Genomic DNA, 27035 nt, shown 5'->3' with positions numbered 1-27035 from the left:
CATTCCTTTGTGACAAGAAACGAGTTAAACTGACACCCCCAGGAAGGTTCAACCAGACCTCTGTAGTTCTAACATTTTGAAAACAAACACCAGTTCATCCTTGCAGTGCATTGGGGTCACCGTAAGGATTCTGGGAAGGATCTGATAGCTCCATGTCAGCTGGAATAGACAGTGCTGTTGAGAGCATGGGAACATACCCGCAGAGAAATGCACTACAGTTTACAGAGCAGAACTGCAGGAGCTCAGTGAGACTGGGAGATAGGCGGTCTCTGCCCAAAGTCCTGGCAGGGGCTGATGGTCAGAGGGGACAGAGGAACCGAGTGCTGCCTGCCTCCATGCTCGCAGCCCTTCTGGTTACACAGCGTGCCCTAAATGGAACATGGGCTTGTTATTCCTGTCTGGGCAGGGTGTGAAAAAAAGAAGAAAACTCAGAACAGAACCCAGAGTGATCTTGCAGGGCTGAAGCAGCAGAGGGAAGATCTTCTGGCGGCTGGTACTTTCTAGTGTGTACCTGGCTGACAAGAGGCTCCAAGGGGCCAAACTGCTCTGGGGCAGAACTGGCTGCCTGCAGCGAGAAATACCCTCCCTGCAAGCAGAACGAATTGCCGGGGAACAGGAGGGAGCTTTGATTTGGCCTGGCAGGAGGGAAGGGCTCCTGTAGCCTCTGAGAGACGAGGCTGGCTGAGCAGGTGTCGGGGTGAGTCCTGCGGATCCTGATGCGCTGGAAGTGTCTTGGGAAATGGGGTGCAATTGGAAGGAGGGAGACTGGTGTAGTTTGTGGCTGAGCTTGATCCCCCGCACGCTACCTCTGGTACACAGCAGTTCATCTCGGAAGGCCTTCCACAAGCTAGAGCTAGTAAATTTCTGCACACATAAATTTCTGACAGAGCCCTCATTCCCTGAGGAATGTCCCTGCTGACTGTCCCTCCCAGCTGTCCTGCTGTCGGCTACCCGCAGCTGACATCACATTTTCTCCGGAGATGGTCACACCAAAGAATAGCCTTTCTTAAGAAAGCTTTGCATATTCCACGCTTTGCAACACGCCGGCCGGTCACGGAGGCCCGCGGTCGCACTGTCCGCGGGGCAGCCCCGAGCCGACCAGCAGAGGAAGCGGCGGATTCCGCCGTCCGCCTTCCCTTTCCCTTTCCTCCTTCCCCGTCCCCCTTCCCCCTTCCCCTTCCGGGCAGCCGCGCAGCCGCAGCCGCGGCGCCGGGGCCGGAGCGCTCCGAGCCCCGCCGGTGCCGACCCGGGCCCGGGCCCCGCCGGGGCCATGGCGCGCTGCCCGCGCCGGGCGCTGGGCGCGGCGGGGCCGCTGCTGCCGCTGCTCTGCGCGCTGCTCCGCGCCGCCGCCGACACCAGCACCGGCCGGGTAGGTCCGCCAGCGGGGCCGGGCGGGGCCGCGGCTGCCACCGGCGTCCCGGGGCCGCGACGTGCGCTGGGGGTCTCGGGGTGGGCTGGGAAGCCGGGCGGGCAGCGGTTCCTCCGCCTCCTCGCCAGAAGCCTTCCATGATCTCCCGCAGGGCCCGGCTGAGCTCGGGTGTGCGGGCACAGCTCCTCCGGCCGCGCCTCGGCAAGTTGGGACCGGCCAGAGAAGCAGCCGTACCCCTCCTGTGTGATCATAAGCATCAGTCTCCGGGAGCAGCTTCTCGGAGTGTCCGGGTGGCCATCGTGTGGTGCCCCGTTCCCGCTGCCACCTCCGAGCCGGGAGGGGAGGGGGATACGCAAGGGCAGCCCCACTCCGAGCTCTTTTGGTTACTGTCCTCTGTCCTTGCTGCTCGAGGACAGCTAATGTTGGTTATAACATCGTGTCCTCGCGTTGTGCTTGTCAGAGGCCAAGACAGGGGTAGCAAATGGTCTTGGAGCAGTTTTGCGGGTTGGCTTTGTCTTTCCATTGATGATGTCCGTGTTTAGTAGCGCTTTATGTGCCCTTGTGAACTTTGGCATGCCCAGTCCATGCTCTCATGTCGCTTCCCTGTTCCACCTGGCGCACTGCCTCCAGCTCTGGGGCTCCCAACACGAGGCCAACAAGGAGCTGTTGGTGCAGGGCCATGGAGATGCTGTGAGGGCTGGAGCTCCACTGCTCTGAGCCAGGCTGGGAGAGATGCGGGTGTTTACCTGAAGAAGAGAAGGCTCCGAGGAGAGCGTACAGCCCCTTCCAGTGCTTAAACGGGCTCGAAGAGAGCTGAAGAGGGACTTTGGACAAGGGTCTGGAGGGACATGGCACAGAGAATAACTTTCCACTGCCAGTAGGCAGGCTTAGATGGGATATTGGGAAGGAATGTGAGGGTGAGGAGGCCCTGGCACAGGTGGTCCAGAGCAGCTGTGGCTGCCCCATCCCTGCCCCACGGCCAGGTTGGACAGGGCTTGGAGCAACCAACTGGACCATAGTGGAAGATGTCCCTGTCCGTGGCAAGGGAGTGGAACAAGATGGGCTTCCAACCCTTCTGTGATTCTTTCTCCTGTTTTGGAAGCAAGGCCCTTCTCTCTCCCTAATGGCTTCTGGCATCTTGTTACCACAAAGAAAAGGGGATTTTTTCTCCCGCTTGTGCTTCTCCTGACTTGAGCCTCTTTCCCGCTGCTGTCTTATGTTAAGGGAGAGCAAGCATCTTCTCTCCCCCTTTCCTGAGTGATCATGCTGTCAGTGGGAAAACAGGTCATGCAGATGATTTATCAGTCCTTATGTGGTGAGGACTGTCCTGTGGGTCAGATGGATTGGGAAAAAGCTTATGGGATATGTGTTGGTCTCATAATAATCCTGGTCTAAGAATTGAATCAACCAGAAGAATGAAGCACTAGGGGGTGTGCGTAAAAAGTTATGGGGGAAATTTTAGTTTTTATTCTATTATTATTATTGTTATTGAAAACAAGTTTTTATTCTATTGTTATTGTTGTTATTGCTTCATATTCTGGTTTCTCCTCATATCAAAGTGAGGGAGGGGAAGAGAGGAGAGGAAAAAAATCTTCAATAATTGTATGTTTTTGAAAATGCTGTCCTTAGTATTTTGGCAAGTTTGATATGCAGTTTTATCTAAGGCTGCATTTTAGGGTAGAGGCTGGGAAAAAGGACAGAGCTCATTGAGGAGGGCTGGCTGTTGTCCTGTTCTGACAGTTTGTTGGTATTAGCTGTGGGTTGAGGAAACACCCACCTAATCAGGGTCTTCAAACATTCTTAGTGTGGGGTTTTCTTGATGGTTTGATTTTCTTTTTGTGTTTGGGGTTTTTGGGGGGTTTTGTTGTTGTTTGTTTGGGTTCATCTGGGGTTATTTAGAATTACTCCTGTGCTCATTGCAAGCGCAAAGCTGAATTTGTGTTTTCGAGGATTTCTCAGGGCTGTTTCATTCCAAGAAAGATGGTCCAGAGACATCAGTGGGTAGTGGGCAGTGGGTTCTTGGGAGCTTGCTGCTGTGGGGCCTGAGTCATCTCATGACAGCAAGGGGGCAGGGTGCGCAGGAAGTCTCTGGAACAAGAACAAAGCTTCTTGGGCATTTCTGGTGCTCCGAAGACCTAAGTCTGCCTCAGTTGCTCAGTAGGGATGATGCTCATTTTCAAGTGGCAGGTCTGCCTTGTCCTGTCAGGACAGGTGATACTAAGCTGGATCCTCAGCCCTTCCTAGGAATCAGCTGATATTACCAAACCCAGCAAAAAAAAAAAAAAAAAAAAAAAAAAAGGCTAAATTTTTTGGGATAATTTGTCACTTTTTCTTTTGAGGAAATGTTCTGAACTGTTATGTTGAAAACTTACTGTGGCATCTTACCATCTGTTTCTTTCCTTTTCAGGGTTGGTTAAAAACTTATGGCTACTTACTTCCATCTGACAGCCAAATGTCTCCCTTGCAGTCAGGAAAAGCTGTGCAGTCTGCAGTTGCCACTATGCAACAGTTTTATGGAATCCCAGTAACAGGAGTTTTGGACCAGACAACTATTGAGTAAGATTAATATAGGCTACTTTTGTTTTTCTCTTTCTTAATGCATGTCATATTTCCTGCCTAATTATTCCAGCTGCAAGAAGTCCTCAAAAGGGATAGATTTGCCTTACTGACTGTACCAGAGAAGCCTTGATTATGAGAAGGTGTCTCTAACAAAAACCTGTGGACAATTCCACTTTTCTTATTGCCAACAGTATTTTTTGTGAGTGCGAGAAGAAGCTCTTGTGTTCTTTGAACACAGATCCCCATTGCTGGTGCACAGTCAAAATGTGAATCCTGTGAGCTTCTGAAAGTGGAAGACATCAAGGTTTTGATTTATTTCCATCTCTGTCTGAATTTAGGTTAAAATTCTGGCTCCAGAAATGGCTTCTAATCTATTTCCTAAGTAATTGAATTTGTGTGTCTCCATAGATGCTATTTGTGTAGGTCCGTAGTTTGAACTGAAGTGAGTTATTGTAGTCTGATGATGGTAGTCAAGGCTACTTAGCTGCCCATAGTTGCCAATTCTTGGACATTAGATGTTCTCTGCTGTAAATTGACCATGTATTGTTGTTTGTGATCAGAGTTTTGATAGCTCAGAAGCATTGGTGTAAATCACCAGGGCTGGAGGGTCTTTGTTTTTTAGTCTTCTCTTCTATATAGGCTGCAAAGGGCAGTGTGGAAGTGGCTTCTTGTGTTATTGCTGGGGTGTCGTGTAGTGGCTGGATCCTTCTGCTGTTGGTCTGGGGAGCATCTGCTAACTAAAGCAGAATGAAGAGAAGGTCTTCCTAAGGCTTTCTGGGGGAAAAATAAATCTCATCTCATGGTGAGCAAAAAGAGAAAGCCCAATGGAGCTTGCTTAGGCCCTACCTCCTTGTCCCTTGCCCTCGCTACATTCGCAGACCCTTTCAAAGCATGCTCTGCCTGATCCTTCATCTCTCCTCGTAGGGCACACTGCTGGCAAAAGGAACATGGTAGCACAAAAGAAAAAGCCACAAAGTCACCAAATAATGTAAAGAACAACGGGGTTTGGTTTATGCCTTCCAGACTGCAAGAAGAGGGAGAAACAGAAGAAATTAATGAATTGGATAGGAGGGGATTATCCTGGGCTGGGACTACCTCTTCAGTGAATGTAACATTTCCTCCTTTAGCTCACAGGAAGAGCCCCTTGTTTTCCATTGAGGGACAGAGAAAATCCTGTTTGCTTTTCAAATAAGTTGAAAAGGAAATGCTTTTTCAAGGTAGGAATTTTCCATCTGACATCTCTTTGCCATTAATAACGTTTGTAGGTGAATGCCAAAGCAGAGCCATTGAGCAAGGCTATGTGCGTGCAGTTGGTGTGCAGAAGCTTGGATTTGGGATGCTGATGATTTGGAAGGGAATGGGGAAGGAAGGGGCTGTGATATTGGGGTGCTAGTTTAGAAAGTTAAGGTAGTGCTTCTGCTGCCTTGTCAGTGACAGGGGAAGGGAGCAAACTGTGTGTGGGAGTCCCTGCTTTAGTAAGTAAAAATTTTTCTGAAGGAAAGGAAAGTGTTGCCCACATTTTAGTGAGTTTGTCTTTATGGGCAGGGCTTGATCAGTGCGTGAACACCCAAAGGCTGATGAGTGAAAAACCTGGATGGTTCCCTCTTCTGAAACCCAAGTCTCCAAAAGCTTGAGACCTCAGCTGCAACCAAACACTGGTGTGCTTTGGAGGCATGTTGGGTTGCTCTGCCTCCATCTGTCCTGAGTCAGTGTGTCCATATGTTGTATGGCAGAGTGGAATTTGCCTAGAATTTGCATGAACAGAAAAAGAGGTCCAGATTGCTGTTAGCAGTGAGTCTGTTGTTTGAGCTGGAGGGGCATCTGCCTGGGCTGTGTTGGGCTGTCACTTCCTCAGACCTGGTTGTGGAAGCTGAGCAGAAGGAAGAGAGCTGGCAAGGCAGTCTGCCTCCAAGGACTCTGAATTACTCAAGCATTTACTAAGCCATTGTTTCAGTCTGTGTTAGGAGTTTTGAGATTGCAGTTAGGAAATTTTCTGTCACTTCCATCAGTGTCATAAGTTCTGTCTCTTTAAAGTGACTTTAAGAATCAGAGTTACTTACACTTACTATGGGAGCCTGAAGTTTCTCATCTCCTTTCCCACGTGCCTTTAAATCCGGAGCTTGTTTTTTTTCTCCCGGATTAGTACCCAAGCCACCATGGAAGCCCCCATGCAGGTGCTGCATGTGGGAGATGGAAAGAAACACCACTGCTTTTTGGTACCCAAAAGGAAGGTTGGATGGGGTCCATTCAGCAGAGGATATGTAGTTTCCTGTAAAGAGACCAGGGAGAATATGTTAAACAGCCTCCTCAGACCCTGCAACTTAAGATGCCTCAGCAAGTTTTGTGTCTGCCTGCAGCTGGTGGACTGAACTGTGGTTTTGCTGAGCATCTGGGCAAAGATATAGTCCTGGAGCATGCTGGAGAGAAGGCACGCTAGTGCTGGAAACAAGTGGTGATTTGTCTTTGTTGTGGCCAATCACAAGGCCTTGGAAAGGAGCCAAGAAGTTATCTTACTTGTGTTGGAAGTGTCTTGTGCTTTGTCTTGAGCCTGTTGTGCAGGTCTCTTACCTTGGGGCGCATCACAGCTGTTTAAAGATACCACTGCCACCAGCTCAGGAGCAGGGGATGGAGAGTGGCAGCTCCCTCTTTTTAGGAGAGTCTTGTGAAGGGCTTGGAGCCTGAGCTGGGGAAAGCAGCTGTGTTTGGACAAGAACTGGATGTCACTGCTTTTGGAAATTGCTTGTTTTCTGATGCCAAGCAGCTGGAGGAATGCAGTAGTCTGTGCCTCAAGAGTGGCAAGTATAAATTTTGATGATCCAGTGTTACTAGTGTTCCCATTTAAAAAATAGGGAGGGGGGGAATCAACCATAAGTATTTGCATCTTGCTTCAAGTAATTGTCTTTTGTTGCTTCTGATGTGATGATTTCCCCTGGAACACAGTGAAGGTTATCCAAACTGCTCAGTAGAGAGTGACTGTTATAAAGCTCAGGTACAGATGATTAAGAGCAGCAAGCTACAGTTTTGTGGGTATTTTGCCACAGACCTGCCCTGCTGAGAGGAGGAGAGATGGCTGGATCTGTACCCTGGTCCATATGATTAGACCAGGGCCCATATGTCTGGGAAGTAACTTGAATCAGGGAACTGATCCAGAAACATTCTCAGCTTGACATTAGCTCAGGCTGACGATAGCTCGGGTACTGCTGAGCTCCAGCCAGGTGGCTGGGCTCTGTTACTTGGCTTCAGAGAGGCAGTAGCTGAGCTCTGGATTAAACTGTGGTAGAATATGGGGGTTCAGACAGGCCTAAGTGAAATGGGGTTTTTATATAGTTTTAAAACTATATAAAGAGGAGTTAGGGGCCATAGGCAGCATGAGTCTCAACAGCTCTACCTTGGAAGCTTTGGCCCAAGAAGTCCTTGAAGCCCCAGGTGTTGGTGCTGCAGCTTCCTCTGGAACAGCCCCATGCCCTGTGCCTGTACCTAGAGCTGGCAAAGGGGTGGGGAATTTGACTGTTGGCAGGGGCTTCACTTTCTGTGGGGTCTCTGTGCAGTTCTGGCTTTGATAACAGTGGGCTGTGTGGGGGTGAATTCCTGTTGCCAGCTGGGCAAATGTTGGGAACTTGGCAGGAAACAGCTGCTGAGGTGTGAGGTCCTGCTGGTGTGTCAGCACTGCCCTGGACATTGCTGTGTCCCAGTGACTTCTCTACACATGCAGCTTGGTTTGGTAGTACTGCTCTGTTAATATTTTTTCTTCTAGATGATACTAGTGAGGATGAAACAAGGTCATTTTCTGACTATAGTCAGGGCCTGATGATGGTGATGTTCAGACTACTGGAGTTCCCATGAAGCTCGAGAGGTGCAAATCTGATTTACACTATGGCTTGTGTAAGGGTATGATGAAAACATTGTACCATAACATATGAGTGGAACTAAACAAAACCCTGAAAACTCAGGAAATATCTAGGAGAATACGGGTGACAGTAAGCTTGAGGTCTCTCTAGGAAAGTGCTAGAAGCAATGCAAAAGGGCACAAATAAAGGACACTTGGAAAAACACAGTGTGTTCAGGTTGAATTGATATTTCTAAAAGCAAATCTTAGATGTACTGCTTTTCTTTGAAGGTGGCAGCAGTTGTGTGGGCAAGACACATCCAATTTCCACAGGTTGCCTGGATTTCTGGAAGATATACAGTGCTGATAAATGTGAGGTGATGTAAGTAGGGAAGATCTATCCTGGCATTATATACACAGCTTGGGTTCTTGTCAGGTACAGTGCAATGTGTGTAACAGCTCTCATTTGCTCTGTTCTTGGTGGGGAGTTGATGACAGATGAAATTTATAAGCAACCAGAATTACATATAGGAAGTGGAATCAAGAAGGGGCTCCATGGCTACCTCAACTGGGAGCAGGTATGTGTGTTCTGAAAGAATGTTCTGGTGAGGCACAGTGTCTGTCTGTTTGGTTGGTTTTAATTTAGAAAGTGTCCTGGGAAAAAGTCTTGTAAACCATCTGCTGGTGATGGGAGACTGTCCCTTTCTGAAGGTCTGGGGCTAATATTTTTTGGTGAATAAGATGTGCATTGATTAGGTACAAGTGTGGACTACTTGCCATTTTCTGGCTACAGTTGAAGAAGGAATGTCTGCATTTGGAGGCCAAAAGCTGTCCCCTGGGTGGCCAAGGATGTGGGAGAAACCTTACTGAGGAGGAGGGAGAGGATTTGATGTCCTGTGAGAAATGGGCCCAAACTGGCTGGAATACTTTTCTTGTGTGTAATGAGGCGTGGCATGTCCTGCGAAATGTTCTTAAGGGCTTTGTGTCAATTGCCTTTGCTATCAGAGTGAGTGGATCGAATGCATGAAATGCCTGAAGAATTCCAGTGACTGAGGCAGTGCCAGTCTGCTCAGGGGGAGGTTGTGGCCAGAGACTGCCTGCATTATTCCTGGGCTCTGCTCTCCTGTCCTGGGAGGCACTGCAAAATCTGAAAGGATGTGACTGGGGACTTGTGGAGACCAGGACCTATAGTTCCTCAGTCTCAGTCCTTGTCTCCTTCTTCCCCAGCTGCCACATGCAGTGATGGGCAGATGTGTTCCTCCATAAGCCACTTCTGGCTTCTCTGGAGTATGCCCACATGGGCAAGTGTATTTTGAGGAACAGTCTATTTCTCCTTGGTTCTCTGTCAGAGAATCATTGAGATTGGAAGGAATGTCTTGAGATCATCTACCCCAACCCTCTGCTGAAACAGGGACATCTAGACCAGGTTGCCCAGGACCATTTCCAGTTGGACTTTGAATATCTCCAAGGATGGAGATTCTGCCCCTTCTCTTCCGGTGTTTGACCACCCCCAAGCTGCTCTAAGAAATGAACAAGATCTGTCAAGGCTAGAGGTAAAGGAGGTAGGGAAGGAGAGTGGACTTTTCTGATAATACTGCCTGGATCCCTGTGCAAGGGACAGTATCCTTTGCTCTCCCAGTTCACTTGGCAATAGAGACTACAGTTTCCTACATCATCAGTGATGTCAAGAGTCAGGAGTTGTGGTGAGAAGCTAATGGAATTTGGTGTGTGTGACCCAGAGACTGAAGGGATCTGTTCTGGTCATTCCAGGTGAAAGCCTTAGTTATTGTCTGGGATGGTTGTGTTTGCATTTGTTCAGTTTTACCTAGAGAGGTATGAACTGGATTTTTTTTCAGTGGCACAGGACCACTTTACCAAATGGAGAGTGGATCCAGTAGGTGATAGGTGAGCTTGATCCCAGGGCACACCCACCTGCGATTTTGGTTTGGGCCTCTTGTTGCACTCTCATTGTTAAGCTCTAGTCAAGCATAGGGACTACCTGATCTGGAATCTGTGTTTCCACAAGGAAATATGAAGTGGTTTTGATGTGCTGAGGTGTGTGGATTGCCAGCAGAGGTGGGTAGCACAGCCCTGTGCGGTGGATAAGCCTGACAGAGGGAGGACTGAACCCTTCTTGGGGTCAGCATTGGCCATCTCTCAGAGGTCTTCCAGTTCCCCCCTGAGTTCTTTGGAATCTCTTTTCCAAACTCTTTGTGTAACTTGTTTTGGTTTTTTTTCCCTTTACTTGCAGGTGGATGAAGAAGCCTCGATGTGGCGTTCCGGATCATCCCCACCTACGTCGCAGCCGGAGGAAAAAGCGCTATGCACTTACTGGCCAGAAGTGGAGACAGAAGCACATAACCTACAGGTACAGTTCCTGCCTCCCCCTTTTTGATGGGGAAAAAAATGGTCTGTACTTGTTTGGCATGCAGAATTTGTAAGTACTTTTAAATTGAAACTGTCATGTCTAGTCCAGGCTTTCATTCTCAGAATATGGTGGGGGAGAATACTATCAGAGCACTGGAGTACCTGAAGAGTCTGTTATCAATTAGAAAGTGACTGATCAGTAAAGGCACCTAAATCACAGCCATCGGTTGTGTAATTTTTGCAGAAAAATCTTAGTAAAAGGCCCTTTTCCTTCTGTTAGAAATCTAAGGCTCTAGCCTTTAGATCATGTGTCACCTTTAACAAATCATTAAAGCAGAAGGAACATCACTGTTTGGGGATGAGATGCTTTCTCCTACTGATTTGCAACATTTATTTTTGCAGAGGTTTTACTTTTGGTCGTGCAGTGGAGCTCTTGCTTTTATCCAGATTTAGGGCAGCTAAGGTTAGGCCATCTGGGGTGAGCTACAGGTGTCAAGGGAGTGTTGCAAAGGGGCAGCTGTTTCCTAGAGACAAGTTCTGAGTCAGTCAGGCTGTGAGCTTTTGAAGAGCAATTGTTGAAAGATGGCCAGTGAAGGTTTCTGGCAGTAGGAATGTCACTTCAAATTAAAATTAACCCATCCTCTAGATGAAATTACAGCCTTTTAAATTTTTTGGAGGGGGAAGAAGTTTGGAAAGGAGTGAAAATTAGAGATGTAGTCATTAAGAAGAGGATCTCAGTAAGACTAAGACAGAAAGAAAGTCTGCAGTGAAGAGGTAGAATTGTGAGTGACCGGCATGGGGAAAGTGCCAGAATGTGTAGGAAAGGACATGATGGTGTGAAGGGAAAGAGGATCAGGGACTGGGGCCCTCTGTCACTTCTGCCAAGAACTCTGAGAAAGGAGGAGGATGCTTCAGGTAACTGTGAGGGATTGCAGAGACTGGGAGGAAGGACTTGTTCTGGGGACTAGTTCAAAGCTTCCACCAATAATCATTATTTTAGCCCAGATTGTAAAGGGACAGCTTTTTTATGTGAAGGTCTGAGAATCAGATCCGTCTTCTAACCTTTTCTGGACCCTAGGGGAAAGTGGTATGAAATCGTATAAATAAAATATGTCTTAAGCATATGCATAAGCAAGAGAAGCAGATTGGCAGATGGCTGCACTGTTGCCCTTGTCAAACCAGTAGTTGTTTAGCTTTCCAATTTCAATGTTTGTAGTGTGCATTCAAGTGATGGGTGTCTGGATTCACCACTGAATGTGTTACAGTGTGTTTATATTAAATTGAGCCAGCTTCATTAAAGACTGAAAATTGTTCCCATGACATAGATTCTTCTTATTCCCCAAGTCAAGTTTAAGAGATCATGAGACTATTATACGCACACACACAAAACACCTCATGAACAGCGTTTTAAACATTAAGTTTAGAATTATGGGACATTTATGTGCAGTTAAATGCCCCTTACTCTCCCCAAATTCTGTATTTTTAGCTGTCATGGACAGTACTGCACAAAACTGACGGATCCATCACTCTTATGAATTCTAAAATATTTTAAGTAGTTAGGAGAATGAAGCAGGTCATGTAAGTAAGGTTGTGTAGTTTACTGGAAATTTGTCTCTCAAAATGAATTCTAGTGATCAGGTTTTTTTCATGTAGTAGATTCCATCTCAGCATAAAATCTGAGACAACAGATTCAGACAAAAACTGAAGTAATTTACATTTTTTAAAAAAGATATTCAGCTGTCTACACCCAGATTTGAAAGGTTTTTAGGAAGTGATCCAAAATCAACCAAAGCATTATGAAGATTCTTGTTTATAAATGTAGACTTCAGATCAGGGTGGTAGTTCTGTTGGTAACTTTCTTTGTAACAGCAAAACTTTGCATGCACAGAGTAGTGTCTCCAACAAACTTCCCTTTGGAAGTTGCAACTGTGTGGCTGTATATTGATAAGTCTCAAATTCATTCTCCAAATTGAAACATCCCTTCTTTCTCATTCCCACAGTGTACACAACTACACCCCCAAGGTTGGCGAGATTGATACAAGGAGAGCCATTCGTCAGGCCTTTGATGTTTGGCAGAGAGTGACACCACTTACCTTTGAAGAGGTCCCTTACCATGAAATTAAAAATGACAGAAAGGAGGCAGATATTATGATATTTTTTGCTTCTGGTTTCCATGGAGACAGTTCTCCCTTTGATGGAGAAGGTGGATTCCTGGCTCACGCTTACTTTCCTGGACCAGGAATTGGAGGAGACACTCATTTTGACTCAGATGAGCCATGGACCCTGGGAAATTCTAATCATGATGGTAAGAGTGCAGATCATCTTTCCCAGCAAGGATAAGTTGGATGCAGAGACACTGTCAGGCTTTCAACTAGAAAGTATTTGTTTGGTGGAACTTTTACAGTGGTTCAGATGCTTTCTAAATATGTATTCTATCTTAAATGGGAAAAGAATATTATTAGTTTGTTTGTGGCTGTGAATGGTGTGAATTTTAGGAGTGAACAGGAGAATATGTCTGGTGGCTTCTTACATCTCTCAAGATTTGGGCCTTAATTGCTACGAAAACCAAAACTCTGGGAGGGAGAAGGGAGAAGATGAACAAAAGAGTGTTGAAATTGTATCAAATTAAATACTTTCCAAGGGCAATTAAAGTTAGTTGTAAAGGTGAATAGAAAGTTGAGAGTGAGGATATTTGAATGTCAATCTGTTTTGATCCATATTTGTTTTCTCACACTCTAGAATTTCTTATCCTGTCAGAATTTGGGCTGGCTGATTAGTTAAGGGAGACTGATGATTGGGACAACTGTTTTTATCTTACTAAGCATGAAGAGTTTCTACATCTTTCTAGCTTTATCTTACTCTCTAAAGGGAATAAGCCCTTTCTGTTCTATTTTCAAACCTTTGACTGAGAATAGTGATGCCTTATAAAAAGGCTGATAATCAGATTTTCACAGTGGCTTCACAAAATATCTCAAATTTTCACAGTCCCAATGGTCTGGGAAGAATAATGTGTCTTTAAGCCTTTAGGGATTCAAAATCATGTTTTGATATTTTGATAAGAATTAAAAGTTTACTTGGACTGTAAATATGTCTTGATTTTTAGACTATATAAAAACAGAAGTGTCGTTGTGCCCATGATGCCTAAGGACAAATGCAGAGGTGATGTCTTTCATAAGACCAAGCAGTGCAGTTTGAAAAGAAAAGCTTTCAGGCACACAGGCCACCTTCAGGCCTGGCCTAAAGGTGACAGCTTGCTTTCAGGCTGGATTGCAAATCGGGAAAATCCCTCTGTGTTGTGAGTTGGTATCAGATCATCTTTGACAGGAAATGGAGCTGTCAGGTTCAGCAAGGGAGTGTTAATTTGTAGGAATGCAAAAATGATATGATACTTGTCTTTGTAGGGAAAGAGAAGTTATGTTTCCTGGCATGTGTAAATGACTAGTGTAGGTGTAGGCTGAGAAAGAGAGAGGCAGGGTGTGGAGAGGGGGAGAGCGTGGAGACTGTGGGAAGTTGTAGTGTGACCAAGAAGCAGTGTTTTGCTGCCTTGAAATGTTAGGAATTTTTATTCCTAGGTTTGTGGCTGGAGGGCTCCCTCCAGGATCAGGAGTGACAGTCAGTCAGAGATTGAGTTACCTTGTGAGAGCTGCAGCAGCAAGGTGTGTTTGTGTATGTCAGTGCTCTGTGCCACTTCAGTCTGGCCTCAGTAGTTGTTTGAGCTTAGCTATGGGAGTGTGGGAGGCCCAGGTATTGGATATGACTTCCCAGGAAAGCCCGTGTATGAGACCTGGGGATGCTGGTGTCTGGGGTAGACAGTCCTTACAGAAAGGTGGAAGGGAAGATTTTGACAAGTTGTGCCTGTTTTTTTCTATTCTCATTTTCTGCAGAAAATTATTCCTTCTGAGATAAGCTTAGCAAGGCTGGGAACCAGCTTAAAGACTGGCAGGGATGGCTCTGCAGAAAATTTTCCATCCTTTGGTAGAACATATGTTCTGCCATAGGTGATCACTTCTTTGAGGATTTTTTTTTTAATGCAGTTTTTAGGATGGTGTTTGAGGGCAATGCATACAATGAGTAGAGGGTCTCTCTTTTTATAAAAGCTATTTTTTATGCTGTTCTTATCCATGTGGCTCTTTCAAAAACATGATGTATTTCTCTGCTGTGCTGAGTGACTGTTATGAGTGGTGTCCTCAAAGTTCATGAATTGGTATTTGAGAGGCTGGTGTGTACTTTGTGTAAGAATTGATAGAAGAATTGAGATGTCCTTTTCAGAGGATGTCACCTGTGTATTTGCTTTCAGATTACTGTGCTGCATAGACTGGACTGCACAGGCTCTTTTAAAGAGTTCACCACTGAGGATGTTGAGACTGCTGGGGTTGTATTTGACTCTTCCCTCTGGGGGAAGTGTTGATGGTAGAAGGGGAATTTGGTGTTTTGAGGGTGACAGTGGTAAGGCTGTAGTCAGAGCATTATAGACTTACTGTGTGAGGAATTTGGTTTTGTCTGCATCTTTGTCTTTGGTGTGCAATTGTGAAAGTGTCCTGCTTCCTCATTGGGTGATCCAGGCCTCTTTAGGGCGGGGTTTCCTTCTGTTTCACTATTCCTTGTCCCTGGAGCATTCACTAGCTTCAGGTTCTCACCTCTGATGTATTCTATTCGAAATTCTTTTAGCAGGGCTTGAAGAGTTTCTTCTTGGTCAGAGGTTTTCTGCTCAGTTCACTGCCAATTTTTGTTGAAAACAAGGTATTAGTGGGGACAATCTAATCTGTTTAACAGGAAGTATTTCTTCAAACATAGTCTTGCTTGTCCTTAAGATGTGTATTTTGTGGCAGCAGGGTTGGTCAATCTGGAATTGATGAAGCCTCGGTGAAAGAATAAAAAACCGTACCAGTGAATCATTAGCAAAGCTCTCATTTATTCACATGCAGAAGAACTGGTTTGGCCATTCAGTATATGACTGTAAAAGTCTTGAAATATGATTGAAGTAATAATGGTATCTTTACATCAACCCACAGAATATCACAGTGTAAAATGTTCTGCTCCTGACAAGAATCTGTATTAGCTGAAGGAAAAATTTGAGCAATCTGCCTTGGAGCTCTCTTAGCCTTGCAATTGTGAAAGTAAATCTCCTGTCAAAAGAGCAGAATGCTGAAACTGGTGCCATAGATCCTTAGAATATTTTGCTGACCTCTCACCCATATAGTTTTATTGCAATTATTTCAGTCTGATCTGAAGCTTTGCTTTTGTGGGTCTGCATTTGTTACACTGTATTGTGACACCTGCACAGGTCCAGTCTGCCTGTGTTTGGAGGCAGCTCTCACCCCACGGAAGAGCTGCTTTGCAGTCTTCACTAGCAGTACAAATTATATGGATAAAAGTGAAACATTTCATATGAAATTTCATCCACTCAGGAAAAATAAGAATGATTTGAGCAGATCTTTCTATGCCAACAGTCATCTCCAGTTTGTGCTTGGAGAATGTGGTGTATCCTGTCGATGAAAGCTTCTGTCTTGTAAAGGTGCCTTGTAGTAATCCACTGGGGTTATTGACAACTTTATCATCACAGCTAGGGTATAGTTAGTTGGTATTTATATACTCATTATCATTTTGCATTGTCATTATTATACTGATTTTGCCCTTGTGGACAGCATGGCCAATGTCATGTCCCTTTAAATTGTTGGTGTAATCATAATAGCTGTGATGCTGTTGGTTGTCCTCTAGAGCCCTTGGTAATAGGGACACATGCACCAACCCTTCTATTTTCTTCTGCTGTGAAGAACGACCCCTGCATAGGCTTTCAAAGTGAATGCAAAGTTTCCTTCCCCCTGGATATTCATTACAGTTCCACTCAGGCTTTCAGTTTCTTCAGCTGAGTAAGACTGCACTTCCAATTTATGGTTGCTGATTTATCTTCATAATTGTACTGCCTTCTCTGGCATTTTTGTAAGCAAACTGTGGAAGATTAATTTAGATAATCTTATGATGAGGATTGGTAAAACCAGGTAGGAGGTTGAACTGGAGCAGCTCTCATTAGCTGGGATCATGGGATACAGAATTCATTTGTTTTCCAGTGATAATGTTGATGAGAGCAGCTGGAAGCATGAGGCAGAACATTGGAATTTGGAGGAACCAAGGCAAATCAGAGAAGTGATGCGGTGAACAAGGTGCAACTGAAAAAGAGGGGGAGTATTTAGAGATAAATCACCTACACAACCACACATGAGGAGCTGCTGGCATGGTCACAGTGGTGGGGACTGGCCTTATTTCTCCTGGTAGGTGCTCTTCAATAGGAATGAAAGCAGCTGTTGGCCTTTAGCTGGTCCCAGACTTGTTAGGCTTCGGTGCCTGGCACGTCGAGGCTGGTGAAGCTGTGTTTGGAGTCCCTGTCTTTCAGCAGGACCTTGGGAGTAGCTGCTCCCTGGCCACGGGGCCCCTCTTGGCTGCTCAGATGCAGCATTTGGTCACCTGCACGTCAGCGCAGGCACAGCGTCCCAACCGCTGGTTTTATCAGAAGGTACACCAGACTTTCCTCTCCTTTATTGAAGTTTTGGGCCTTTTTCTACTTGAAATGTGCTGTAGAAACAGCCAAGCAGGCTTTGAACTGGCCATCTCAAGACTCACAACACTGACATGTTGTTCAGGCAGCAAAAGCCTGAAAGGGGGTGAACAGACTTGGCCGTGCTGGAGTCTCTCTCCCTTGGCACCTTACTTGGCTCAAGCACAGAAGCGATACATGAAATAGATTATTAACTGGCCAAATCAAGTATTTACTAGACTTTATATGGAAATAATATTTATAGATGGATGTAACTCCAAAACAAGTCAAAAAGGAATCCTGAGTGCCTGAAAGTTAGTTCTGTGAGTTTAAATATCCATGTGACACATAACAGCTCTTACACACCTCTGACAGCTCAAACATTAGTTTAATCCAGGTTAATTACAGAAAGTAAATTTTTATCTCCAGTTTAACAGTACAAATAGTATTAATAATCATCCCAGGCAAATCTCCCTCCTGGTATTTTAAAAGCAGATTGCTGTTACACATGTTGCTAACACCATACCACTAAATCTGTGGTGTCTGTCAACCCCCTGCAGGTAGATTAAAGAATCTTTTTAATACTAAAGTAAGGTAAGACCTGGGCATCCATACTCTGCCGGGGATCACCAGATGGCACCACCATGCCCAGAGTTGGCCTCTAAAACCCTCGCCATTATCTATTGCCATGTAGCATTGTAGGTGGGAGTGTGCCCAGGGCACTTCAGCTCCTTCAGGGAACACCTGCAGCTGATGAGTTCTTTCTGTACCACCTCAAGTGTGGCTCAGCTTCACATTGTGTGATCATTGTACAGACCATAGGGTTCATCTTTCAGTGCCTCTCTTCCACACGTGTACCAAGTTTTCTCTGTAAATGTAGGGTGACCACTGTGGCAGCTTTTTAGATGTTGGCAAGAAATGCTGAGCTTTGTTAACAGCAAGTAAACAAATTTTATAATTGTTCCAACTGAGTGTGTCCCCCACAGATCCCAGTGGGTTCCTGCAGAGGCTTCTTTGGAAAGCTTCCTGTTCAGGACTTCTGGGAGAGAGCCAACCAAAAATAGTGCCAGAGTTTGCAAGACACTGGCAGAAGCAGTATGGGAGATGAGATTTCACAGGTCACCTTCAGTTAATTCAGTGCTAATTCAGTGCTAAATCAGTGCAGGAGCTTCTGCAGAAGGAAAAGGGCCTGAACCACCTTTGGGAAGGTTCTGTCAGCCACAGAGGTGAGGAACTGGACAGCTTTTTCCCTGTGATTCTGCCACAAGGAGTAGCATTGTTTCAGTGGACATCTACCTGAACAACAGAGCAAGCACTCCTAGAGTCACCATCTGGACATGGCATATATTCAGGAGCTTGACCAGCTTTTTTCAGGACAGCCAAATGTTGTCTAGGCTGACAAATGTGAATATTCAGCGAGGATCTCAAGGAGAAAATTTTGATTGCAGTAGCTAATTTGGGAGCTTACTGACAGCCAGTGATCATGACAGGCCCGTTTGGGGGAATGCAGAGCTTTAAGTCAGTGTTTAATCTGCTCATCAGTGTGTTCAAAGCACTGTCTTCAGTGGAGGTTTACTGTTTTCTGTTCTGTCCATATTAACATCACAAACCTTCTTGATTCTTTGGACATTTGTATCCCTGTAAGCAAGATGAAACTAGGAGGAACTGGGCTTGGTCAGCCTAGTGAGGAGGAGGATGGGCAGGAAGCATCTAATAGCAGTCTTCCACCTGAGGAGATACTAGAGAGAGGATAGAGGCCCACTCTTCATGGAGGTGTAGGAACAGAGAAAGGAGTGAAAGACAAGGGGCACAAGCTGCAACAAGAAAAACTCCTCTTGGGGTGTAAGGTAAAAACTTCTTCACCTACAGGGTGGTAGAAGGCAGAGGCTGCATCTGGAGAGGTTGTGGGGACTCCATCCTTTGAGACTTTCAGAAAGTGACTGGATGATGTCCTGAGCAACCTGATGTAGTTCTGAGATTAGCCCTGCTTGAAGAAGAAAGTTAAACTTGGTGGCTTTCAGCCATGCCTTTCAATCTACAATTTTCCATAATTCTTTCGCACTGCCATAGAAACAATTGGAGTTCCTAGAACTTAAGAGCAAATTGCAGTTACTTCTCATGGCAACTCTGAGCCATAACAAGGTATTCAGCTCATAAAATTCACTGTTTCTATCAGCTAGTTACCTTCTAAAAACAGCACTGTTTAATATGGAAATCTTTCATGAGGGAGGACTGCTGATGCTCACAGGTGCATGAAAAGGTAGCTGACAATATTTTTTGCCAGCTGTTTGATCCTTTGGAATAACCGCCTCTGACTGTTCCTTTTTGGTTTTTTGGGGTTTTTTTTGGGTTTGGTTTTTTTTTCCCCATCCCTGAATGTACAACATTTCTGGAGCATTGACTAGACTAATCCTATAAACATAGAATGCATGTTAGAATATCCAACAGATTCCCTGGTACTAATGGGGATGTATCAGTAGGTTTGGCTTTTTTTAGGTAAAAACTAGTCATACTAGTTCTTCATTATCAAAGACTTCCAGGTGTTTCCAGTCACTGTGGAAACATTGCTGGCTAAACGTTATTTATCCTATTTGTTTTGTTTGATTACAGTTGTGATGTTTTATATGGAGGGAGGGAACTGAGAGGAATGCAGAGGATCCAGCTGTTGCTTTCTATTTGTCTTTGAGATTTGTATTGGCATCCATTTTCCTAGGCTGACTCTCTACTCTCTGCTGGCTCCCCACTTACCTGACTTGTGCAAGTGCAGTGCCTGCTTGGAAAAGAAAATGCACCTTAACCCCTCTACCTTCACCCAGAAAATTACCATAACTTGGTAGTCTTTTCTCCTTGATTAATTCCTGTTTCCTCTGCGTCTTGCCTTGCTTTGCCTCATTTCTTTCTTATTTTACCACTTTTTCTCATGTTCATTTTCTATGGAAGTACTGAGGCCGGCAATCTACAGGGTGTGAATACAATGAGTAACTCACAACAGAGAAGGTGTAATTTCTGTGCTGTTTGGCTGCTAAGTAGGTTTTTAATTTTCTTTTTTTGATTTCTCAGATACAGAACATCTCCACTTCTAAAGAGTTTTGTTCTAACAAATGGCGTTTTGAATCCATCATTATTTTTCAGGCTTTTGACACTGTTGAAAGTGAGCATCAGCGTTTTCCAGAGCAAAAACCAGAGCTGCTTTGAAGTTACTCACGTGTCCCTTAACACAGAAGACCTGGAAGGCTTTCATATACATGTTGGAAGTCAAATGGGGCATAAATTGTGTTAAAATTTCAGTTTATTCTCTCAGGCCTTCTGATGGTACATCACCAGGTCATACTGATGCTCGGTACTTTGTTCACTGAAGACCAGTTCAGTGTTTAATCTCCAGGACATACCTACTTAACACTGGTTTCATCCTGTTGCTACTTGGAGAGAGACTCATTCCCATAAGCTAGAGCTCTCTCACATACTTCGTTGAACAGATTTGAGCAAAGATAGAGACACATGATTTCAAGACAGCCAGCCACAGTAAAAAGAAATCAAATCAGGCAGCTCAAATCAGCAACAGTTGAGATTACATCTGTCCTGTCAACCTAAAGGAGAAGAGAGGAAGACCATTAGCACACGGGGAAGATTTCTGTCTTCAGATTCTCCTCTCCACCCCTGGACAGTCTCTCTGTAAGTACTGCTTTCTTTTGGTGTTTGCTGTCATTCTACAAGCACAGCAATGGCTTCACAATGCAGGCTGGATTTAAAGTTTGGCAGTGCTAGTTATTGATTACTGCAGAAATTCATTAATAAGGGTCATCTCCAAATTCCAAATTTTCAAAACACTGTACTTGTGAATACGCCTGATACTACTAGTCAATACACCTGATGTTCACAGTGTTCTTTAAAGAAAAATGTTATCCCATTCCATCTGTTAGTAGTCATTCAATACACAGAGTATGAATATAGTTATATATGGGTATTTGGAATCCTATTGATTTATGTATAATCAAAGTAAAGTATTTTACTTCTTTTCACAGAGAATGAAATACTCTGGGATTCACGGGAAAGGGCCAGTAAGGATCACAATAATGTCTCATTCCCTTAAAAAGGAAGAAAAAAAAAAAAAAAACAAATTGTGAAAGAAGCAGGTCACAAGAATCAAGGTGAGCCAAAAAGCTTCCTTTTATCAGTTTCCTTTTGTAAAGCAGAAACTGATGATGTGAAATGAGCCGAAATGGAGCAGTGTCTTTAATAAACTTGCTGCATTCCACTTGCTGAAGGGTGGAGGAGAAAAACAACAGGCCATCAGGAAGGAAAAAAAAAAAAAAAAGGAAAAATAGAGGAATTCTTGAAAAGAGTTTGCAGGTCATCACAGGCAGAGGTGGATTGTAGCATCAGCAGGGAAATGACACCCAATACTCTAGATTTTGACATCACATGCGAGCACCAGACTTGGGAGTTGCTTAAGTTCCATTTCCTTTTCTCTCCTGTTTCTGAAGGAGAGCTCAGAGTTTGAAAACAGTTTGACTAGTATTGCCTTCTCTGCCCAAATCCACCAAGGATATGACTCTGATGGGGAGATCTCTTCCGTCCCAGCTCTCTTGTGTCTCAGTCCTACTCAGTCTTTACAGCCCCATTAGGAACTTGTGTGTCAGGGAGGACAAAGACAGAAAGTCTCCTGTTCTACAGAACACCCTCACTGTGGCACAGAGCAACTCTCATTGCTTCCAGAACAACACTTGTTCTGTTGCCAGCATCAGGAATTAAATATCATTTCAACCTGATGGGCAGAAAAGGATTCCAAATATCACAGACTGCATTGTCCACACTGCCTTTGCCAAGACGAGTTTTTTAGTTACCTTCCAGTGTTTTCCACAGCTGGGTCATGACTGAATTCTGTCAGTGGACCCTGCTGTCTTTAAATACTTCTAAAATACAAATAGCTCCTCTTCAAGATTTTTTTCATGCAATGAAAGTCACATCTACATTTTTTGATTTTTTGTGTTGCCGTGACTTTTTTTTTTTTTTTTTTTTTTACTGCTTTACCATGTGTTCTACCAAATTCTCTGCTGGTATAGGCAAATAGGAATTTTCATTTTGGGATTAGTAATTCTTTGATATCGAATTGTTTATGGAATTACAACCTACATTTGTGAAAGATGGGGTTAATTTTTCAGCAGAACACTCTTACTCCACTGACTGTCATGCTGCTGAGCCAGCTGAAATGGCATGACTGCCCCTCTTTCTGGCTGCCCACTCTGTCAGTTTTGGTCTCACCATACCAGACCATTAGTTTGTATTTTTCCTCAGAGTTTCTACAGGAGGTTGTCCTCATAGTGTCCTCTGTGCATGTCAGATAAAGCATAGCTTGCACCCTTAGGAAGGTGTAATCACAGCTACCAGCCCTGATTTGCACAATGCCTTTTGGGCAATAAAGGCAAATAACATTTCATGTTGGTAACATAATGTGGTTCTTTGTCCTTCTGCAGTCCCTTGGTCTTGTGGGGATCAGTGTAACATGGGTGTGGTACAGTTGCTGTTCAAACTGCAGATCCCTCCTTCTTTCTCCATGGAAGCTGTTTAGATAGATACTTTTCATAGTTTTCATTAATTCCTCTAGAAGCAACATACATGTTCATTTCTACAAGTAACAATAATTTCTTACGAACAAAGTAACGTAACACCTGTATTTCTTTTTAACATGTATTTTCTTCCTTTCTAGATAGAAAAGCTGTTTTCCACAGAATACCAGAGCAGTATCACCCCTTCTTCAGGGTCTTCAGAAGGCTGAAAAGCTTTCCTTGAGTAGAGCGTGTTGTGGAGGTGAATAGAGGAGCACAGACAAATCACATGTTCTTCTGTTGGACAGGTCAGACCTACCAGGTCTGAAGATGCAAGAACCAAAGCATAGCTTAGAGTAGCCCTAAAGCTTCTTTAAGTTGTGCTTGGGAAACAGTTGTCTCCACGTGGCTGTTGGGGTGGAAGGGATCATTTTAGTGTATTTAAAGCATGTTTAGTTCACACCATCTCTTCTGTAATTACCTGAGGCATGCTATTGTCACACACAGTCAATCATCTGACTTCCTCAGTGTCATTCTTACTTTAATAAAATTTGAAAAAATAACCTTCATATGTCTTTTTAATTGTGTCTGAGTACACTACAGTATGTAGATGTGTTGGCAGAGTGATACAGTTCATAAAGTATAAAACTAACACGACGAAGGGCAGAGATTCAGTCTCTTTTCTGCTGTTAATCAGTTATGCAATATTATTTGTATTTCTGTTGTCTTAGAAGCTATGTCCTGGATTTACAGTCCCCAGTGCTGTGTGCTTTCCAGAGCCTACCCACATGCTCAGGGATAAACACTGATGGCAGTAACTGATAGCACTGCCCTAATGGAGTTCCTGTGACCTGCTGCTGTGAACTGACAGGCATTTCAGCAAGTGGCTTCGCTGACCTACAGGAATAATTCAGTGAGATACTTAGCCAAATAAAGCGTTTTGGTATGGATTTTCATAGTTAAAGGGAATGACACTATGCAAGAAGGCATGTGCTGGCAACTTCACAAAGAAAAGCTGTCTCAAGGTGTCTGTTACCTATTGAATGATTTTTCTAGAGGAAGATTAAAATCAAAGGATCAGGAGGGGTGGAGTTTTAGAGTTGAAGGAAGTTCATACATAAATACTTTATCTATGACTCCAGTATTTCCTGTGCTGTTGCAATAAAACCATGTTTTTTCTTTACTCTGCAGGGAAAGGTAGAATGTTACAAACAATTTGAGAGTCCTTTCACCAAAGATCTGGGATTGATATATGATTATATTGCAGTTTATCTAAAGTAAGTTAGCTCATCTGGGAGCACAACAGCTAATGAGGTTTATCCTGAACACAGATTGTTTTTAATTAAGAAAATTCAACTTAAACCTATGTTTCGAGTTGTATAGAGCCATTGAGCTGGTTGTAAAGTAAGCAGTGTATTCACCTGGTGTGGCATCAAGATAATGGGAGATGCTTTTATAGTGCTATAGGTAAGTCCTCAGTTGTCATTTTCTGTGGTGATAACATCGTGCTGGTAAGAAAAACACATCAGCAACTTCAAAGCTAAATGAATTGTGTTTCTTTGTGTTTAGCATAGCAGGTCAAGCTATTTCACTCACTGAGCCGACTTACTCCCACCAGTTTTACAGGGTCATCCTCTTTCTGATGCTCATTTTGGCTGCCTCCTGAGAACTGGGAAGGAGGAAGCTCAGGCAGGTCTCTGACCAGACCTGTTTGTTTTGTACAGATGGTGCAAATGAGCAAAAATTGCTGTATTTCTCTTGGGACTGTTTCCTCCAAATACAGATCCTTCTTAACCCTACTGTCTTGCCCAGGTGCCTGGGATACTCTGAGTGCAAGTTTTTCTTGTTACTTGGGCTTGGGGGAGCGGGTTGAAAGGAAATTAGGGAGGTGTATCCTATTGCCTGACCTTGTTTCTGTAGCAAAGCACCAAGCTAGGATGTTAGTTCTCCATCTGAATCTTGCTCCAAGAAGATGGACACTATGGGGAATGCTGTTTGGACAAGAAATGTGAAGAACTGGGAGGTCAGAGACCTTTCTGTATGTTCAAGATCCAACAGAAACAATGCGGGAGGTACAAGCTCCTTTTCAGGCTCCTTATCATCACTCAGCAATGGGTGAGAACAGAGAGAGCCCTCACAGCTCCAGCCAAGTGCTGTGGGAGGAGAGAACCATATTGGTGGTTTTATACGTCAATATTTGCCTTTCAGAGCAAATCCTAGCCCACCCTTTTGAAAGGAAATGAACAGTGTGTTCTTTTCCATGCTATGGAATTCCCTACCATTAGTAAATTAAAGGGAACTTGTTGCTTAACAATATTATTGATATGGAGTGACCATTCCGAATGATGAATCCAGAGCTGGATTTGTGAGAACTCTGGGCTTCTGAGATGGTCTTAAGACTTTTTTCTCCCATCTCTTCCTCTCTGGGTTCCAACACTGTCTCAGTTGTTCTCTGAGAATGATGTAGTAGTTGTTTCAGACCTGGGACAACTGAGTGTACAGCAGGATGGAGGAAGGAGATGACAGGGACATGCTGGAAGGATGAGATCAACAGATGTGTCTGGAAGGAGGCTGGAATAGAAAGATGAGAGGATTAAACAGTGGTGAGAAATTTTTGGCCATGGCAGGGGGCAGAAGGAGAGGGAGCTGTGTGTGCTTCTGCCATGACTGCCTTTCAGCAAAAGCAGATGAGAAGCAGCCCTAGCACTGAGAATCAGGGTACTTGGAGAGAACTAGGAGGAGCTTCTTGTCTTCCTTTCTGTGGAGGTCAGTTCACTTTCTAGGAATTCTCTTGAGCTCTGTTTCATCTGCTCCAGCCACCGGCTCAGGTTTATCACTGCCCTGGTTTGGGTGGCCTCCTGGCCATGGAGGAGGAGAGCTTTTCCACTCCACTGTTGACCTGCCTGCTGTGGCTGTGCTGGAACTTGGGACAGTTCATTTCTTTGAGAGTTTCTTACCTCTAGTTGCAACAAGGCTTCCCAGCCAACATTTTCTGTGCTCTGTGACATCCTCACACACAACTGCCAGTCAGAATGGTGATTTAAAACTGGACAGCAGCAGCTGTTTTCCACAGCTGTGTTTCCAGGAACAAGTATTTCCTGAGCATAGCTGGGAAAAGGTGTGTTTCTGTTCCATCATGGAAAAGCGGGTTGTCCTGACCATCATGGTGGTTGAGGTGCTTCTTCAGTAATGAGCCTTCATCTTGCTGATCATCGCAGAACTCTTACTGGTTGTCTAACTGGTGATCAAGGAACAAACAGCGATGATCTGCTGGACCTGATAGCTGGAGAAAAGTGGGTGGTGTGAAGATCAGTTGCATCCTTGGCTGCAGTAACTGCAAGATGGAGAAGTTCAGGATATGTGTCAAAGGAGTTGCATGAGATCAGTACTGACTAATATCTTGATGAAATGACATCAGTGATGTAGCAGAGTGCACATTCAGTGACTTTGAAGATGAGAGGAAATTTGGAGGAGCAGTTTGTAACACTGCCCAGTAATGCTGTTGTTCAGAGACCTCAAGAGGCTGGAGGAACAGGCTGACAGGAAGCTAAGACAGGTGTGCAAGGAGAAATTCACAGCCCTGCCCCTGGACTGTTGGTGGCCCAGAGACTGGGAAGTAACTTTGCAGAGAAGGACCTGGGGCTCCTGCTTGACAGCAAGTTGAACATGAGACAGCAGCACAGAAGACCGACAGCATCCAGGGCTGCCTCTGGAAGAGCATTGGCAGCAGGTCAATGCCAGCAAGGAGAGGATGCCTCCTTTCCACTTGCCACATCTGGAGTGCCCTGTGTACGAGAAACTTGACATTCAAAACCTGATAAGAAAGCCTGCTTTACTTGACCTTTCTTGAGCTGGGCATTGGACCAGAAAACCTACAGAGGTGCCTTCCAGCCTCAACCATCCTGTAAGTGTGCAGGATTTGTTTTCCACCTGTAAAGTGGGCTGGCATTTATTTTTGGGCAGAAACAAGTGATTGAAAGCGATTTGAAACTAATTTAAGCTAAGATAGTGCCTGATCTTATGCTCCTGGTAAAAGTTTAGCCAATAGAGGCAAGTCACTTCCATAGATTTGTATGTAGAGTTACATAGAGACAAGTTCTAGACCTGCTGGCAGCACAAATACTGCAGATAGTTTAGCGAGGAAGAAAATACCACCAAGGGGAGGTGAGGGAAGATGTCCCTGAGCACGGGCACAGACTGTGAGCCTGTGGTGAGTGATGAGCAGAGTCTCATGAGGTCAGCTCTGTACTGAGTGAGCTTTACTGTGGATTTTCACATGTAAGTAGTTGTGGTAGCAGTGAAAATGATGCTTTCATGAGCATTGAGGTGATACAGGAGACTAAGTCCATTCAGTTTTGCGAAAGGACATAGAATCTCTGAATCCCATTTGGAATCTGGGTGCATCTTCTAAGCTTGAGTGTTTTTGAAAACCTGTGAAGAGTCATCAGTCTTCTGAACTTTACCATAAAACTACTTCATGGATTTAATACTATGCTGTTGGACATTGTATTGACTTGTTCTGCACACACCAGATTTTTCAGCAACAAATGAGAAAAAAAATTACTAAGTAGGTCTCCATTTGGATTTTCCAAATACAGAAATTCTAAAATTTTACATAAATATGTAGCTAAATTTTAGGCTGTATATATTTTTGGACAATTGTATTTAAAAATTTATTTGAAATGCATTTGTATATTTTAACATGTCTTGCATATTCAGATGCTTTCACCCTCCAACTCAAATGTTTAGAGCATTTAACTGTTCTGGAGTGGTATGTGTGGCTGGGGGAGGAGCTCTGTTTGGTACTGACTTCAGGTATCTTCAGATGCTGGCAAA

The 27035-nt window shown here is 44.5% G+C and overlaps 1 protein-coding gene across 1 annotated transcript in view; it reads left to right on the top strand.

Annotated features, from left to right (window-relative positions):
- The first annotated feature begins 1270 nt into the window (after positions 1 to 1270).
- The window catches only part of MMP24 (matrix metallopeptidase 24), a 44471-nt gene continuing 18706 nt past the window's right edge, over positions 1271 to 27035 (top strand). Inside the window, exons 1-4 of the mRNA XM_066199196.1 lie at positions 1271 to 1369; positions 3777 to 3925; positions 10006 to 10122; positions 12122 to 12426. Coding sequence (XP_066055293.1) covers positions 1271 to 1369; positions 3777 to 3925; positions 10006 to 10122; positions 12122 to 12426 — 670 coding nt within the window. The remainder of the gene's footprint in view (positions 1370 to 3776; positions 3926 to 10005; positions 10123 to 12121; positions 12427 to 27035) is intronic.

This window comes from Chamaea fasciata, unplaced genomic scaffold (genome assembly GCF_029207755.1).
Source record: "Chamaea fasciata isolate MVZ Bird 193981 ecotype frontalis unplaced genomic scaffold, bChaFas1.0.hap1 SCAF_17, whole genome shotgun sequence".
NCBI lineage: Eukaryota > Metazoa > Chordata > Aves > Passeriformes > Sylviidae > Chamaea > Chamaea fasciata.
The sequence above is the reverse complement of the archived record's forward strand: the minus strand, read 5'-3'. Positions and strand labels throughout refer to the sequence as shown.